The 17761-nt window shown below is 52.9% G+C and overlaps 2 protein-coding genes across 2 annotated transcripts; both read left to right on the forward strand.

The window, feature by feature from the left end:
* The first annotated feature begins 2805 nt into the window (after positions 1-2805).
* On the forward strand, positions 2806-6978 carry DMP1 (dentin matrix acidic phosphoprotein 1). The gene is made up of 4 exons (XM_026041309.1): positions 2806-2976; positions 3089-3136; positions 4167-4472; positions 5278-6978. Exons 1-4 carry the CDS (start codon positions 2923-2925, stop codon positions 6772-6774), a joined length of 1905 nt encoding a protein of 634 aa, XP_025897094.1. The 5' UTR covers positions 2806-2922; the 3' UTR covers positions 6775-6978.
* Positions 6979-14021: 7043 nt separating this feature from the next.
* On the forward strand, positions 14022-16353 carry IBSP (integrin binding sialoprotein). The gene is made up of 5 exons (XM_026041310.1): positions 14022-14075; positions 14156-14206; positions 14365-14436; positions 14759-14806; positions 15772-16353. Exons 1-5 carry the CDS (start codon positions 14022-14024, stop codon positions 16351-16353), a joined length of 807 nt encoding a protein of 268 aa, XP_025897095.1.
* The last annotated feature ends 1408 nt before the right edge of the window (positions 16354-17761 follow it).

The raw sequence follows: 17761 nt of genomic DNA on the forward strand, positions 1-17761 counted from the left end.
CCAAGCACCTTGTGGAGCCTTTGATGTGACACAAGGTGATGTGACACAGCTTTATGGTGGTGGTCCTTAAGAACTCGTCCTCCGGAGCATGGAGGCCAAAGACATTGCTTACATCCAAATCCCAGGAGGATTTTTTTTTTTTTTATTTCTAAGGCCTGCTCTCTCACATGAGCATGAAAGGCTAAGAAAATGACTCTCCTTTGGAGGTCGTTGCTTGTTCAGAGGCCTTTTCCTTCAGTGAGGTACTTACAGCATAAGAGGGGCAGGACATGTCCCCTTCTTCATGTTCTTTGTCCTTTCTGGTGACTTGGTGCTTGTGTTAGTACCTAGATTCCCACATTAAGGGGATGTTGCGAGTGCTACAAGTTGACATGGAATCAAGGCTGACTCCAGCGTCATGGAAGAACTCGCTTGGCCCTGAAATACAGAGCGACTTAGAGAAACTCAAGTAAAAGCAGAGGTGAGGATTAAGCCGTAGTTGAAGACATTAAGCTGCACTTGATTTTAATTTGCTTTGGGTTCTGCAGCATGACGTTGTAGCCCTGCTGTGAAGGCCTCTTTCTTCTGCCCAGGGAAACAAAGAGACCTTCTTCTGGTGAGAAGGCGAAGTGCAAACGCACGTGTGAGAGCAGGAATGACCAGTGCCCACTGCTCAGACCATCTACACGTTTCCCCCTGATAAAACACACGTAGTCTCCTTCCTCTCCCGCTCTTGAAGGAAGCCTGGTGAACCTGTGGTCAGCAGCTCAGGCTGGGCTATTTACCCTGGGCCTGCTGCAGGCTTTCCCCTCGGGGGCTGACAACATCCGTCACCTGCAACGTGACCATGGGCAGGAGAAGCCGGGTTGTCTCGAGGGAGTATGCAGGAAGACTCCTCCTTTTAAAAAAAGACCAACTTGCAGAATGGTGACGTGTGGCCCACTTGAAAAGAAGACATCTGCATATTCACTGTGCTGTTATTAGCAAAGTGGGGTGTGATGCCGACGTGGTGGATTTAGCCATGGCCAAATAAAGGCAAGGAAGTCGTCCTGCTGGAGGCCACGCACAGAGGGAGCTGCTTTCCTTGTAGCTCTGCCCTTATTGAAGACGTAAGGACTGGGGCCTATGGAGGTGTATGTTGATGTTGTCATACGTTGTGCACATGGAGATGCATTGAAGTCTTTGATCAGCATGTGTGCCTGTACATAGATATGTGTGTATATACATATATATAGGAATGTGTATCTGCACACCTAAATATTTGTATATATGTTGTTCTCAGGTATATAGAGCTGATTTTCAGTTAGCCCCATCAGAAGGTAACTTTTTTTGCAAACATGTGCCCTGCTGCAGTGCCTGTTCAGATGGCCTGCCCAAAATCAAGGGCCAGCAGGTAGTACTGGGGGAGAGGATGCATGCATTGTGCTTGTATATGTATATATACAAGTGCATCTAATTTCTACAGTAAAACATGTAGAAGAACATAGCAGTACATATAAAAAAAAGTGGGCATGCACACCTATACCTTCATATACATGTTCATAATATTCATATGTGCGTGCATATGCTGATGCCTGAAGCTTCATCCTTTTGAGGACACCTGGGAGGTGACGCTCCCTGAGGGTCCGGTCCCTCGTGCTGCTGGCAGATCCCTGATGGTGCCTCGTACGGGATGGTCCTTTGCCAGGTTTAGGGGACGCAGTGATAGCACCTATGGTAGCAGACAAGCGAGCCTGTGGTCTTAGGAGCCTACAAGCACTTGCCTGCAGTTCTGGGGGAAAATGTGAGCCTGGGGCCTGTGTGCTTCAAAATGCCCATTAGCAGGAAGCCCTCCCCAGCCTGGCCGCGACCTGGCCCCGGCCCTCGCCGTGGGTGACGCTCTGTTTGTGTGCGTCAAAAGTGGGAGGTATGTGAATGGAATAAATTTAGCAATCCAAATAAAGAGCGAGCAGGATCCCTCATTAAATGCGAACCTGTCTAGTCATTTTGGAACCACAAGTTGCTTTTTTTAAGGAAAACGCGCCGGCGGAGACGAGCGGAAGTGTGGGAGGCCGGGTTCCCGGCGCCGCCTCCGCACATGGCAGTGCTTCCCGCCTGTGCCATTGGCTGCCCGCGGCCCGGGCCTCAGCGAGGCAGCGTTTAAATGCCTGCCCGCCGGCCCCGGGGCACACACAGCCCCAGGCACCCAGCACAGGGGGCACTCGGGCTCTCACCGGCACCCAGCGCCCGCAGCAAAGCTGCCTTCAGCTCCTCTTCCAGGTAAGGGTTCTGGTTTCCTTGGATTATTTTGGGGTTTGGCTTCTTGGCCGCTTGTGGAAGGGAGCAGGAGAGGCTCTTGTAAATCAAGATTTTAATATTGCTTCCTAAGGAGAAAAAAATATTGAAGCTTAGCTCTCTGCTTCTTTTTTGTTGAAGAGTTTCGCAGTGAATTACAGGTACCTGCAGAGCACCTGACCCAGGCAGCTGTGGTGCCAGGCTGTTGGCTAGTGGGCCTCTGTGAAATGAGACTGAGAAATACCCCTTAGTTACAAGGGAAGATCTCTAGTGCTTCTGCACCCAGGCGCTGTGGTCCTGGCTGGGCTGCCAGTGTCCTGTCACCCAGCCTAGGGAGCCAAATATTCCTGCTGCAGCGTGGTGTCTGCCAGGGTGATGGGTACCACCCGCGGTGGATAGCAGAAGTTAAGTTAGTTCCTCCTAATCAGAGGAAGATTCGTGTTTAAGAGATCCTGGCAACCAGGTTAACGACACAAGGAGAAATGTCCAGCTGCTCTGAAAGGCTGGGCACTGAGGGCAGCGATAGCTGAGATGACATCGGTTGGAAAAGCGTTGTCCTCTGCTCTAGGTGCTGGGGTGCTTTGTGGGGCTGAATTGTGCCTGAGGGCCCCTGTAAACACTTTGATCTGATGTACCCCCTTCATTGCAGCTCTGGGGATTACAATCGACATGAAGACTGTCTTCTTGCTAATCTTCCTCTGGACTTTAGCCTACGCTCACCCCGTAAGTATCCAGTACAGGAGTATTCATCCCCGTCCCTCAGCTTTTTGATGTAATTGAGCCACCTTGCACAACTTGTGTTCATTCATGAGCTCTGTTTCCTCAATGTGTTTAGGTGCCCAACCGCTTGTCTGCTCATCCCAGGAGCTCCACGGAGCAGGAGGTAAGCCAGTTAACTGCAGTCTTTCAACTAGAAATAGCCTTTAAACCCATCTGTGTCAAACACAGTGAATGGTGTTCAGAATAGACTTACCTAAGCGAGGAGATGCTGGCATCTGTGGCTCTCTGAGCTATACCCATTTATCTAGAGATTTTTGCACTTAAAATGGTTTCAGCTAATTTTGCAAGCATGTGTAGGCCTCCCAGTAGGGAAGACGATTGCCAACCATAACCATGTGTCACAGGTGCTCCAGTAACCTCTTTTTTTGAAGAGATGTCCTTAGCCTGAGCCTGCTTGGGTTTAAAGCTCTGCCAGTTTGGCTGAATGGCCCTCCTTTAGTGCCCGAATAGAGAGTGCTCCCTTGCAGTTGCCTCAGTGCAAAGGACAGAGCAATCCAGCTGCCTCTGTGGATTTGGAGTGTTACCATTTCAGGCTGCTATTTCTTCCTGCTGCAGGGCTAAATGAGACCTTCTTGGTCCTGAACAGGAGCACGTCTGGTCTCCCTCTCTATCCTCATTTCATCTAATGTCTTACTCTACATTGGTCCTAAATAGTGGAGCTTCTGTGCTTCAAACCACCATAATTGGGGCTCTTTGGGGTTCAAAACCATGTTATGCTTTTGCATATCTCTAAAGAGGCATTTAAGATAACAGTTCTAAGTAATATCTGGTTGCAGTTAAGGATGATAGGTCTTTTAGAATGAATTTATTCATCAGAGGGTAATAAAACTCCTTTATTTTTTTTCTGTGGATAAACCTTACAGAATGATTTCCAAGTGCATCTGCTAGAAGTCAGAAAAGGCTTCTATGTCTGTATCTATTCAATTTAGTAAAGGCTACAAAATAAATTGAGTTGCTTTTTGATAATGATTTTTTTTCTTATGTCCTCAGAACACCTCAAGTATCGAGTCATGAGCAATTAGAAAGGTCTTCAGTGCTCATACAACTTAGAAGCCATAGGTTGTGTTATAGTAGTATTGGTAAATGTGCACCAACGTTTAATTAACCCAAAATATTTTATGTTTTGCATCTAGGACACAGCAAGTGAAGAACATATGAATGAGCTCGTTGGCTTGGATGATGGAGATGACAGAAGTCCTCATGGCAGCAGAGAAAGAGGAGAGATGGACGTTGTGGGAGACTCTGAAGATGATGATCCTGCAGATGAAAATGATTTTGGTGAAGCGTTTGCCAAGCACGGCAGCGGTGCTGAGAGAAGCAGAATTAGGGAGGCTCAGGATAAGAACTGGGTCGATCATGAGGACGCAGGCGACCTGGATGAGGCAGAAGACCAGCACGAGAATAGCCTTGGCCAGCACCTGCATGAGAAGCAGTTCCTGGTGAGTGTCCTGAGTTCTTCTGTATTAAGACTACATGTTTGAAAGATAAAATGCTTGTTCTACCAGCTGCCTGCCAGGAAAAGGTCTTAAGCAGTAAATGTGCTGTTACATACATAGCACAGACCTTTCCTTTGAGGACAATATTTTCTTGCTGGATCAGATGCTGTTTTCAGCTCAGGAAATGGAACCAGATTTTGCTTACTTGCATCATATTAAGCCTAGTTAGCAAATCGTTCCACTGGGTTCGATATAAATATCTGCAATATATTTATTGGTCAATATCTGTTTTAACTCACTATGAATAAGGAAGGGTAAGAATCTGACCCTAGATCTCATCTACTTCAGTGAACGGAGTTCTTGAACTGAAAACTTGAACTGGATTTTGGATTGAAAGTGAGGATTTTGATAATTAAATGGCAATTCAAAAAGAAAAGAATTCCTGTCCTGCTTTGAGTTGATTTGTGACACATCCAGTCCTCTATTCCCACTTAACGTAGCTAATGTTAGGTATCCAATTAGATGAGTGAGCTTTTAGGGAATATATTCCATGGTTCCTGAGGGCTCAAATGGTGTAATGTGACCCCAACCTGTCTATTTGGTGGTAGCAGCTTTTTATCTGCTAGGCTTTCAACTTAGTGGATCCAGGGTCAAATTATTCCCCAAGGGACACTTCCTCAGTGCTGCAGGCCTATTGAAAGGCACTGGCCCGAGTCACACTAAGGCTTAGCTTGTGTAGTGAAGAACACAAACCTTCATGCCTGTGAAATCCAAACCTTCACAGTAATCTGGTCTATCACATCCACAGGAGGAAGAGGAGGAGGAGGATGTGCACGATGCTGATAATGGTGACAAGGGAGAGCACTATGGCGCTGAAAGCCGTGGGTCCGACAGCTCCAAAGTTGGAGGCAATCGGCTCCTCTACAGACCCACTGGATTTTTCCCCAGAGGGGGCTACAGGGAAAGAAGTGACTTGTTAGATGAGGAGGATGACAGCGGAGATGATACTTTTGATGAGAACAATGAGGGAGAGGACAACGGCCAAGACCCTACTTACACCGCAGGCCCCACTGAAGCAGGTGAACGTGATGCATTTGGTGACAATGACCAAAATGGTGACCATGGGGATACTATGGTGAGCAGAAGACAGCATGACAGCAGCAGCAGCAGCAGCGAAAGCAGGAGCCTGGATCACAGGGAGTACAGAAACTACATTGCCAGCAGGTATGGAGGAACCTACAGAAGGGGAGGTGACAGTGACAGCAGCAGCCAAGAGGAGAGGTATGATTTTGACAACGAAGAAATGCAGGGTGATGACCCATCCGTCTTTGACGGTTTCGTCAGCAACTCCAAAGGGCTCCGTGCCGCCTTTCGTTACAAAGAGAGCAGCCAGGAAAGCAGCAGGGAGGTAGGAAAGGTTGTCCTGAAGGTCAGTGATCAATCAGAGGAAGAGTCCCACAGCCGAGAGCTGCCCGATAGGCCCGGCGACTCGGAAGAGGATGACAGCCTGCAAGATGATGACAGCAAGTCTGTGGATGCTGACTCCGGAGAAGACAGCCAGGCTGCCGAAGAGCAGAGTGAGTCTGAAGAGCACGTTACCAGTGAATCCAAGGAAAACAGTGCTGACAGATCCAGGGAAGATGAGGACAGCCCCTCCAGGGAAGACGTGGACAGCACATCCAGGGAGGAACTTGCCAGCCAGTCAGATGAAGCGACTAGGGAGTCACAGGAAGAAAATTCCAGAGAAGGACCCAGCCAATCGGATGAGCGCAGACACAGCAAATCTGCAGAGGGGCAGGAGGACGGAGAGTCGGCTGAGGACAACAGCGAACGGTCCGAGCTTGCCAGTGAATCTGCAGAACATGATGATGGGGATCAGAGTGAATCCAGAGAGAAGAGTAAATCCAGTGAGGACACCGTGGAGTCAGAAGAGGACGGGACTGACTCCGTCCCCGATGATGATTCATCATCTCGTAGCAAGTCAACTGAGAGCCAAAGCATATCCCGCGAGGGTGACAGCAGCGAGGAGGATCCCACCACTGATTCCCACGAGAGCCAAGAGGTGCCGGATGAAGACAGCACATCCACGGAGAGCCATAGTAGCGACTCCAAGGAGGAGGAGCACAGTCACTCTGCGGAAGAGGACAGCCACTCCAGGGAGGATGCCACAAACGAGTCCACCAGCCACGGAGATGACAGCTTACCGAGGAGCCTGGAGAGCGAGAAGCGGAAACGGAGGCTCCGTGTCCATCACAACAAGCACATTGGTGATTACGATGATAACGACTGCCAGGATGGGTATTGAAACACTCCCTACGAACTCATCTATCCTGGACTTCTTTCTGGAGGGGGAGGAGGAGTAATTTAATTTATTTACATCATAGGCAGGTTGAAATCTTCCTGAGAATATGCCAGGGACAAAATGCACAAGGGTTTGTAGGGGCTGACCCTCTCAACTGGAGCTTGCTGAATGTCAAGTGAAACACCTGAAAACACAAAAACTAGAGAAGAAGGTGGTTTACAGTATCACACTGAATTAGTACACACCGGGAACACAGCAGAATTAGAGCTGTCCAGGTGCCAGTGCACATGAGTTGAGCTCCACAGGAGGGAGGGTGAGGATGGCACGCCAGCAGCTTGCATTTGTCTCCATCCCTTCTGTCATCTCTGGGTGCGTTGCTGAGAGCTGGGCCTGAGTACACGGGAGAGGATGGCTCCCTAGGGTCACTGCTTCTATTTACCACTTTGTTCAAATCCCTTTGCAGAGATCCTAAAGGGAACTTTAAATTAACTCTGTGTGCTGCATATAAAATAGCCAGTATGCATCCACTGCACATTGACTCAGGCTGCGTTACACAGCGTGCGAAGTACCACTTCAGTATGAGATGTATGTAATATTTTGTAATAAATGTACAGAAAACATTATATTGTATCCTTTTGCATTGATGCCACTTGTATTTCAAAGCTGGAATTAAATAATCCTGTTTATTTCCTTAATTAATATTAAAAATCAAACTGAACAGTCACGATTCAGGATTGCATTATTCTTCTGCCCTGGCTAAGTCAAGGGATTTGAGTTGGGGCTCAGACTTGGGCAGGAACTAAAACCCAAAGCTGTTTCCACGTGGAGAGCTGCCCATTCTCAATCCACAAGGGTCCTCAGTCCTCGGTGGAGACAGCCTGCGTGCTGGTTGTGGGCAGCGGGGTGTCTTGGAGCCTGGGGAGCTGTGGGTCCAACCACTGCTCTTCAGTAGCTCATGTCTAAAATCCATGCATGTGTAGACCTCGGGACAAGGGAAAAGGCCATCGTGCCACCATGAGGTGCCTCGGACAGCAGGTAAGTGCAAGGACCTGGGGAACTTGGGTGAAGAGGTGGAATTTACAGCCCAGCACCTCAGTCTGATGCTAGTAGATCCAGCCTCGAGTCCTGGTGTCCACCTCCTGCTCCCATTTCCCTTCTCCTGGGGCTGCAGCACCAAAGAGGGTCCAGGCAGCAGGGGGAGGAAGAAAGCTGGGTGGGAGCTGCTCACTGGGGCACCCAAGCCCCATTTGTCCCCACGGCCAGGTTCCCGATGGCAGACATGTGGGGAGCTGGGGGGCAGTAGCAGCTCGTGGGGAAGGGGAAAGCGGTTAAGGGACACAGTAGCCTCTCGCAGCCTGACAAGGAGGAGGCCTGAGTGCACCTGTGGGGGCATTAGAGGAATTTGGGGGCTATTTGGGGCTTCCTGAGAACTGCCTTTTCTTCCCTTGCGCTCTGCGTATGGGCTCGGGTGGAGGCTGGCACTGCCGGAGGCCGCGATGCTCCCCAGGGAGCCCTGCGGGGCCCACGCGGCGGTCCCAGCTGCTGCTGTCGCAAAGAGTTTGCGTCCGGGGATGCATTTGGCAGGGGACTTGAGGCATTTTGCCGTCAGGCTCTGCCAAAGTCATTGCAGAGCCCTTCAGGGTGTCTTGGGGATCGTGGCCAAATAGATCCGCCGATAAAGTCTCTTATTCTTTGCATGTGTTTTTATTTTCCCCCCTGCTGGCAACAAGTGCACAATACAGTATTTGCCTTAAAAAAACAATAGAGGAAAAAAAAAATCAGATGCCATCTAGACTTGTTTTCTTTCCTCTTTATGCGATTTAGCTAGTATTTAGAAAATATTTAAAATAATTAGAATAGGCATGACTGTGTGAACTCGGGACCACGTAGCTGTACATTTTTGCAGTGTGGGGTTGAAGCTGCGTGGTGGACGTTATTAGGCCAAGCAGGTAGGTGCTGCCTGGGACACGTCCAAGTTGCTCTGGGGGCAGCGGTGTAATTGCCGGGTGTTGCAACGCAGCTACTAATTAAAGAACCAGAAAAGAAGCTAAATAATTTTTTACTGCTTATAGCAAAACTTAATTTGTAGGCGCAGATCCACCCCTGCAACACCCTTTTTCTCCCCGTCCTGAGTAAGTTTTTGCTATTTCTGTGCGTCAGCTCCACAACGTGCCCCTTCCTGGCAGGGGTGGGTGGCTCCTGCCAAGTCCTGGTGCCACCGTGGTGGCCTTGCCCCGCGGCAGCCCCTTCTGTTTGGATGCCCGATGTGCAGAAGGGGCTAGGGCGCGATAGCAGCGCTGGAGTTGAACATGACAGTGCTGGCGTTTCTGCCCTCTTTCCGCGTGGTGGCTTGGAGGTCGGACGTGGGGCTGTGGAGTGACGCGTGTCCAGCGAGCGGTGCTGCTGCTCAGGTCCCGGCCGCATCTCGGACATCGCGGTGGGTGAACGCCCCGAGGTAACCGCAGGTCACGCTGCAGGGGAGCGACCTGCACGGGGACTGGAAGGTTTTTCCTCTTGGGAACCTCCTGGGAAGCCCTGTGGCATCGCCAAAAGGGCTGTGGCGAGGCCAGGCCAGCCGCAGGACTGGCTGTGCTGTTTGGCCCACGTTGGAGCATAGAGTCTTTGGACACCATCATATGAAATGTGAAGCAAAAGCTTCATAACTGATAAATTAACTGCACCTCATGCTTAAAAGGAAGAATAGAAAGCTACAGCAGGGCTAAGTGCTCCAAAATGTATGGTTTTCTTTTATTTTAACACCCAGAAATGCAAAGCTGGAAGGAAATGCCTTATCTTGGCAGAATATTCAACTGCAAAGCAAGATTAGATAATAGCCTGAATATGTTCAAAAACTACTTTTTTTCCAAAGATAAGATGATTACTTGAAATATAAAGTACTGACTGCATCCTTAGGCATCTAGTTATCTGTTTCTGTCCATCTACATATATAAATATAATATAACTGATTCTCCAAAATCAATTCCAGCTCAGCTATTTGCTGCTAGTGCCTGTGCGTTTCCTCATCTGCTCCACAAGTTGCAATGATTTAAGCCCAAACGTAATGCAGAACAGCACGTGGGGTAACAAGCTGCATCTCCCCCCGTCCAGGAACTTCTGGCAAAAGGATTCTAACTTCCAGCAAACGGCTGCATTCTTCTGTGCTCAGCATGGAATTTGTCTCCGGTAAGCAAGACCAGCACACAAAACGGTGAATGGTTGACGGGCTCCTGCACTGCCCAGCACTGGGCAAGTAGGGAGGTTGCAACCACTTTGGGACCCTTTTGCAAAATCCCTGGAAACTACTTGCAGTGGACCCATATATCCAAAACGTGCACTGATTGCTCGCGTGGGTGCATTTTAGCTGAACTCTGGCTCTCGGCTCCTGCAGTGCAGGAGCATTTTGCTTGGGTTTTCATGCCATTTCCCCTCTTGAACTGTCTTTGCAAGCAGGTGATTTCCCAGCCTAAGCAAGGAAGTCGGGTTTAGCTAAAGTGCCGTTGTGAGCTGGGGCTAATGTCAAAGCCTTCAGCTTTGGAAGAAGAAACAGGGCTGGTGCCTCCCTGAAAAGGCACCTTTGCAGCAAGCGCACCGGTCTCTCCCTGCCGTCCACGGGTACGCTTCTGGTTTTGTTTTCTTTGCTTATTTTTGGAGCTGAGGTTTCTTTCCAGAATAGCTCCGGGGCGTGGAAATCGGGTGGCAGAGGGTGCCTGAAGGCTGTCACATCGCTGACCACAGCCTGGGCCCAGCCAGTGATGCTTCTCTTCTCATTTACTGCCCTGGAAAAATAATAATTAGAATTCAACATAGCAGCCAGGTCAACCTGGGCCAAAAAGGGACGCTCTGACCGTCAAGTCGTAGAAAACTCGGGCAATTAAAATAAAAATGTACCCTGTCACGCTGTAGGCTAGTAATTCTGGGCACAAACCCACCCATTTTTAGTGCTGACGACCAATTTTAACCACCTTCCAGGCATCGGGCCCTGGGGAAAACAGCTAGCACTAAAAAATAAGCCTCTGCTCCTGCGTGTTGTCACAGGCTCACAGGGCCAAGTCCCCCCTCGCCATCCCCATGCTAGACATGGGCCACCGGCCCAGGAAAGCCGGAATTTGGCCAGGTTTGGTTCCCCCCGCTTTGGGTTTTGCCCTGGGCTCGCTCCTGCCCCAGCTGAGGTAGTTGGGTGCCGCATCCCTTCGGGTACCTGCGTGGGTGGCGGCCTGGCTCGCGGCAGGGAGCTGCGGCCTCCGGCCTTCCCTTCGGCAGCGCCAGCCCCGCACGGGCCTCCGTGGGAGCTGAGCTCCTCCGTGATGCTCTTGGCGCTTTGGCATGTCATTTTTTCACGTCCAAAGACACAGGGGGCCATAAGACCTGGGTGCTTTTCGGCCCTTGCCTGGGTCGCCTGTGCTTGCTTTCGTGGGCCACATGCTAAACATAGGCCCCAGCCGTCCCCGTGCTTTTTAGGGATCTCGGGCAAAACGTGCCTTTTAAAGCAGGGTTCTTTTTTTAAAGCCTAGAGCAGCAGCCCTTTAATTAGATTAAAAAATGCCTCCCCCCGTTGTTGCCCAGCTCTAATTAAATGTAAACTTAAACCGAAGTGAGCGCTCGCCGCTTTCCCATGCGGGGAAGCCCAACCTGAGGCCACATAGCGAGGAACCCCTGGCTGCCTCCATAATATTCGCTTAAATGGAGCGGGAGGAGAGCTCCAACTCCAAGGATGGGTGTCTAAGGGGCAAGCAAGACCCCATTCCTGCTGGCACTAAAAGCCAGGGCGGGATGTCCCGCGCCGGGGTGGCCTTTGGGTGCTGGGTGCCTGGTAGGGGCGGCGCAGCTGCTTGTGCTGAGGCCGCGGTTTCTGCCTGGGCCGCGGGCTGCTGCGCTGGCACCGGGCGAGCGGAGCCGCCGTTTGATTTTTCTTTATTTATTTGCTTTTTTTTTTTTTCCTTTCTTTTTGTGGGTTTGCCTGGCCCGAGGCCCCGCTGGGAATGCCGCGGCCAGCTCGGGACGTCCCTTGTAATTAGGGTGCCTCGCAGCAACGCGGCTCTGAGGTTCGCCCAGGGGCGCGTGGGTTCCTCGCTGTTGGGACCAGCCAGCCCCAGGATGGACCTTCTCGTACATCTCAACCCCAATCTGCCCCAGGCGGGAGGCAGGGCCGAAACTGATTTTACAGATTTCTTCCATTTTGTGAAGGGCTTGTAGGCTGGAAAGGAGCCGAAATGCTTAGTTTGGCCATTATTTCCCTTTGAGGGTTTTGCTTTGGCCGGGGACAGGCCAAGCAAATAAAGGCAGGATTATCCAAGGGACCCTTGAGAACGAATTGAGTGCGAGCCTGGGAAAGGGGACACGGCCGCGCTGCGTCCGGCTTGAAGTAGGGCCCAGGGGCATGGCCTAGCTGAGTCGGACTCTCTGTTTTTATGGACTCGTTCCTCAGCGAAAAAGCCACTTTCAGGCAACAGAAATCCTGCTGGTACGCTGCAAAGAAAGGCCTGGGAATCGGGGACCACGTGGGTAATATCGGGCAGCCTTGGGAGAGATGTTGGAGGGCTTCTCACCGGCCAGGCCCTCCTTGGCTGTGAGCAGGTGCCCACAAAGGGTTCTCGAAGGCGAGACTCGAAGCCCGGTGGCCTGACCAAATTCCCATGCAGCTGCGAGAGGGCCTGGACTATAATAGAGCCACTATATTCCACCTCGAAGGTCCCCGTGCCCTCACAGTTTGGGTGGCCACAAGGGTATTTTTTGCATGTTGTCCCAAGCACTAAGAGTTGGCTTTGCTGGGAACTCATGGAAAGTTGCCACGTTTCAGCCTGAAGAAACAGCTGAAGTGGGTGAGCGGAGGGCACGAGCCTCTAGGCCACACTTAGTGTGTTTTTGAGGATGGGGAGAAGCTTAATAGCTGGGCATGTTGCAGGGTATCCCTGAGCAGCAACTCTCAGGAATGTGAAGGTGATATTTGGAGGCAAATCCCTGTTTCTGTCAAAAGAGAAATGAAATGGCCCTTAGTGCAGATAGTGACATTTGCTGAGATTTTTTTTTTTGCATAGCTTTTTAGTTTGCTTGTTTCTTAATGTCTGCATGTGAATGACAGTGGAATTGGGGAGGGAGATTCTTTATTATTTTATTGGAAAAAAAAAAACCAACGCTGTCAGAATTTTCCAAAAACGCAGGTAGACAAATCCCTTAAAACAGATTTCCCAATATTTACTTTAATTTCAGTCCAGAGCTTTTATTATACATTTCAGCCTCCCAACCCGCTCATCTGAGGCCAGCCCTTCAATTAAGCTACAAACCTCTTGGCGGCGGGGCAGGGCTTTATGTTTATGTACTAAATCTGGGCCTGGAGAAGTGTTGAAGTTTGGGGGTTTGCTGGTGGGAGCCCGCCGGCTGGCGTCACCCGGGCCGAGGCGGCGATTGGCTGCCAGGGGGCAAAAATAGAGTTTATAGCCCAGGCGGGTGGCAGCGAGCAAGCAGAGGCCGGAGGAAATCTGTGTCCGCTCACTCCGGGGACTGGCTTCGAGGACTGCGCGCGGGTAAGGTTGCTGTGTTTAGGGAGGGTGGTTTTCGAGCTGCCGGCCTTTCCCACCTCAGCTGCTATTTCCCCCTGCTTTTCCGCTGCTGCTTTGGGAGGAGAGTGAAGGGTTGAGGTTTGAGGCTGGCTGCGAAGCCTCTTTGGAGAGGAGACCAGCGGGGCTGTGTGGCGCCCCCGCTTCTTTTCTGCCTCGCCGGGGAAAGAACCAGTGCTCGGGAGCAAGGGAAACAGATTCAGAGCCTTACTGAATCACCAGAGCAGCTCGTTGATACGGGTTGTTTTCTGAGGTGCCTGAAGATAGTGCAAGTTTCTGTGTAAATAATAATAACCGTGGCGTGGCCAAGGCTTTGAGCCCTGGGCTGATATCCTGGCCTCACACAGGGCTACCTATATCGAGTGCTGGCAGATAGCTAGGCTTTTATTTTGAGCTGCATCCCCTGAGAAAGGCTGGATTGGACATTGTTTGGGCTGGAGACACAAGAGGGAAAGGTGGAACGAGCCGCTATGGCAGACAGGGAAGCTGCCATGTGCTTCTCTCAGGATCTACCCGACAAGACCTGGGTGCTCTGGGCTTCTTGCGTTCGCTTCTGCCCGTGGCCCTGTTTGCCCAAGGCAGACCCTAGAGCTTCCCTCTTGTCTTCCTGTTGCCGACGTCAACGTCCTGGGTGGTTTAATTCCCAGGCGCGATAGACCCATCCCCGGCGTGGTCGCTCGGCTCCCGGCGGCAGCCATGCGGGCGGTGCTCATCCTGGCGTGCCTCGTGGGGGTGGCCTGCGCTTTCTCGGTGAGTAGCCGCGCGGCCCACGCCGCGCCAGGGCCCCGTACCCGCGTCCCCCGTGCTCAGCCCCTTGCCTCGCCCTGCAGGTCAAGAGCTGGCTGCGGCGGGTCAAGGCGGACGACTCGGAGGAAAACGCGGTAGGAGCTCAGCGCGCCTCGGATCGCTCCATCCAACAGGGTGGAGCTGTGGGACGCTTTTTCTCTTCTTCTTCTTTTCCCTTTTTTCTTTTCCACTCTCAAAAGCCAGCCTGGTGAGATGTTTTTGTCTCTTCCCCCCCGCCCCGTTCCTCCGGTAGGTTTTGAAGAGCAGGCACCGGTACTACCTGTACAGGTACGCGTATGCGTACCCTCCGCAGAGGAGGTATCGGGTAAGTGCCGGGCGGTCGGGCACCCACCCGCTCCAGGGACACCCAAATTCGACAGTCGCAGGCACTGCCCTCCCTTGCTCTTGGCTGCAAAGCCAGGTTGCCCTGCCTGGGTCTCTTTGGGCTGAGGCCCTCATGTTTGTGACCCCAATGGCCTCGGGCACCCTATGGCTATGGCCAGACCTGGAAATCACTGGCCCTTGCCAAGCGTCCCGGACACAGCACGTGTGCCATGGGCTGAGGCGATGCTCGGGAGGGCACCCAGCTTTTTTTGGCCATCTGCATTATTCGGAAGCACGGGCAAAAGCGCTTTGCCTTTCTGCAGGGCAGTGACTCATCAGAAGAAGAAGGCTCTGAGGAGGAGGATGAGGGGGTAAGTACTGGCGTGGCCGTTGTCATGGCAAACCGCCCGGCAGCAGCTTGGAAAACCTACACAGAAATTGGGGACATGCCATGTTTTTTAGCCTCTGCTCCTCTCAATTTGTGGTCAGCACTACTGTCTGCCCACAGATTCCACTCGGGACTTGAAACCCTTTTGAGATTTTTCTTTTGATTCTTTTATTCATCTCCCTTCCTTTTCCCATTTTTTTTTTTTTTCTTTTCCCTTTTTTCCTGTTTCCTTTTGGAAGGCAAATGAGCGAGAGGAAGCTTTGGGGGTAAAAAGCCCCCCCCGAGTCTGGCCAGCTTGCAGAGCCGTGTTGCAGAGCCAGGGCTCGGGGCACGCCGGCACGGCTGTGTGTTGGGTGACAGGGCACCGTTCCATCCTGCGGGCAGCGTGAGGCAGGGCTCGCTCTGCCTTGCGGGCAGGAGCTGGGAGCAAAGATGATGAAAGGCTCTGTTCTCGGCGATTGCTGTGCAGGCAGCGCCGCTGCCATGGCTGTCGTCTGAGGGCCGTGCTGCCCACACTGTGGGGCCTCTGACCGTGCAAAAAACGCCTTTTTGGCCCCGGCACACGCTTGTCGCAAGCATGGGAGGTGAGCCTGTTGTGTCTCAGCAGGGCCTGGTCCATGAGGGCCACAACGCAGAGGGTGACGGAGCCGCCACCGACGCTGCTGCTGGAGCTGGGGGAGCCGCTGCCACTCCACAGAAGGTGACGCTGAAGCAGCTCCCGGCCTTGGGTGATGTTCTGGGGGGAGAGAGCGGGTAATAGCTCCTGGTGGCCCCGTGCAGGCCTTCCTCATGCCCGGCTGGATGCCAGATGAGCTGGTTTGATGCAGGGAAAGGGCCTCAGCTCTGTCCCTTGGGCTTTGATAAGCCGCAAGGCCAATGTGCACCATTTTTTGTTATTTTTTGCAAGGCCATCGTGCAGAAATACCAAATTATTTTCCTCTGGGACAGGACTGCAATGGCCAGGCAGGAACTGGCCTGGGCAAATCTGCTGGCAAGGGCGGTGAAGGCGAGGACTCCGAGAACGAAGACAGCGATGAGAACGAGGAGGAAGAGGAGGAAGAAGAGAACGAGGAGGAGGTAGAGGAGAACGGGCAGGGTGTTAACGGCACAAGCACCAACAGCACGGCGGAAGGAGACAGCGCTCAGGGCAATGGCACCGCCGCAGCAGAGGGAGGCAACGGCACGGCTGGTGAGGAGGAGGAGGAGGAAGAAGAGGAGGAGGAGGAGGAAGAGGAGGAAGAGGAAGAAAGCGAAGCAACAACCGCTGTCATCACCACCGTCAATGAGGGGCTTTCTGCCACAACCGCGCCAGCAGACACGAGCTCCCCAGACACCACCACAGCGACCGACGACCAGTGGGAGTATGAGATGACGGTCAGCGGCATAGAGAGCCGCACTGGCAACTACAACTACGGCCACGAAGGAGGGGACGCCCGTGGGGACAGCTACCGGGCCTACGAGGATGAGTACGGCTACTACAAGGGCCACGGCTATGATGTTTATGGCCAAGATTACTACTACAGCCAGTGAGGGGGCAGCTGACGGCAGCCCCCGCCCTTGGCGCTACAGCTCTGCTCGCCTGTCCCTCCTCACCCTTCTCCTGCCCTGGTTTCACTCAGGAACAAGCAACATGTCCATGCCTGCAAAACACAAAAACCCGGGCCCCCCTCGGCCGTGTGCTGACCACGCTTTGGTTTGTCTTGGTGCATCTGCTGGGGCAAACCTCCCAGCAGCAGGCCGCTCCAACACCGTTCTCTGGGCAGCAGCTTGGGCTAGACATCCCCAGATGCTCAACCCGGTCCCTGGCATTTGCTCTTGGGGTCTGTTGGTTTTGCGCCCAGTTTGAAGAGTTACCCTGTGCCCGAGGGGGCTGCCAAGCGGGTTTTGTTGAACACTGTCTCTCATCTGGTTTTATATCTCCTGACTCAAATCAAAAATAAAGCAAATGAAGCGAACAGGTTTGCAGTGAGGGGAGAAGTGACTTGTGTATTTGCAGTTGGGGTGCTCCCTTTTCACCGCTGTTTCTGGTGCCCTTTCCACCGTCCCATGTCCTGGAGCCCCCTGCTCTGTGTGGCCTCCAGCTGCGAGGCCAGGACCCCCTCAAGGGAGTGGGCTAGGTAGGAGGCAGCGCCTCACGCGCAAGGCCACCGCCAGAGCCTCGTGAGCAGCTTGCTGGCGCTGGGCCGAGCCCCGCGATGGCTTAAGGAGAGCCGCCGTGCGGCCTTCGCGCTTCGAGAAAAGCAACCTGTGTTCAACTCCCGATATAGGCCCAGCTGGAAAATGAGTTGCTATTCTCACACGCGGCCCTCGCCGGCCACTGGCTGCGTGACAAAACCGCTTCCAGTCCACCCGAGCGGTGCCCGTGCTGCCCTCGGCACCGGCGCGCTGTGGACCACCTGAGAGCTGCTGGTCCCCCCCAGGTTGCTTCCCACGGGCCAGCAGCTTGGGCTGAGGGAGGGAAGGGCCTGGCGCGGCCATGAGGAAAGGGCAGCCCTATTGTTCGCTGCCCCCCGGGCGCCAGTGGTCGCGTCAGGATGGCCCCGGGGGGCTCGCTGGGGGGGCCGCGGGGAGGCCGGGAGGCTGCCGGGCACCTCTCCCACGGGCCCCGCGGGCTCTCCCTGCGTAGGGCTTGCGTCAGGCCTCCCCTGCCCGGGCGCTGCGCCAAGGCCGCCGCCTTGCCCCGCACCGCGAGCCCCAGCAGCCTTGGGCAGCTCCCTTATTTCCCATTTGGGCCTTTTTTTTCCCCCCTTTTTTCTAGCTCGTTTGAAATCTTCTTGCGATGTAAATGCCCCAAGTGGTCAGCTTCCAACTTCAAAGGGGCATCGTGGAGCCAAGCCCCAGGCTCTGGGTTTCGCCCCAGGTCGCGGCAGAAGTGGGCACCGCCATGGGGCTCTTGACCCCCTATATTGTTCTCTCCCTTTGCACAGGTTCTGTTTGC

This window comes from Nothoprocta perdicaria, unplaced genomic scaffold (genome assembly GCF_003342845.1).
Source record: "Nothoprocta perdicaria isolate Ctin4 unplaced genomic scaffold, notPer1 scaffold_281, whole genome shotgun sequence".
In the NCBI taxonomy this organism is placed as follows: domain Eukaryota; kingdom Metazoa; phylum Chordata; class Aves; order Tinamiformes; family Tinamidae; genus Nothoprocta; species Nothoprocta perdicaria.

What these genes read in the sequence shown, in the direction of transcription:
- IBSP (XM_026041310.1), top strand. Translation starts at nt 14,022, where the DNA reads ATGCGGGCGGTGCTCATCCTGGCGTGCCTCGTGGGGGTGGCCTGCGCT. An exon ending in GGGTGGCCTGCGCTTTCTCG is followed by an intron (nt 14,076 to 14,155) that starts GTGAGTAGCCGC and finishes CTCGCCCTGCAG; the next exon opens with GTCAAGAGCTGGCTGCGGCG. An exon ending in CTCCGCAGAGGAGGTATCGG is followed by an intron (nt 14,437 to 14,758) that starts GTAAGTGCCGGG and finishes GCCTTTCTGCAG; the next exon opens with GGCAGTGACTCATCAGAAGA.
- DMP1 (XM_026041309.1), top strand. Translation starts at nt 2,923, where the DNA reads ATGAAGACTGTCTTCTTGCTAATCTTCCTCTGGACTTTAGCCTACGCT. An exon ending in CTTTAGCCTACGCTCACCCC is followed by an intron (nt 2,977 to 3,088) that starts GTAAGTATCCAG and finishes CAATGTGTTTAG; the next exon opens with GTGCCCAACCGCTTGTCTGC. An exon ending in TGCATGAGAAGCAGTTCCTG is followed by an intron (nt 4,473 to 5,277) that starts GTGAGTGTCCTG and finishes TCACATCCACAG; the next exon opens with GAGGAAGAGGAGGAGGAGGA.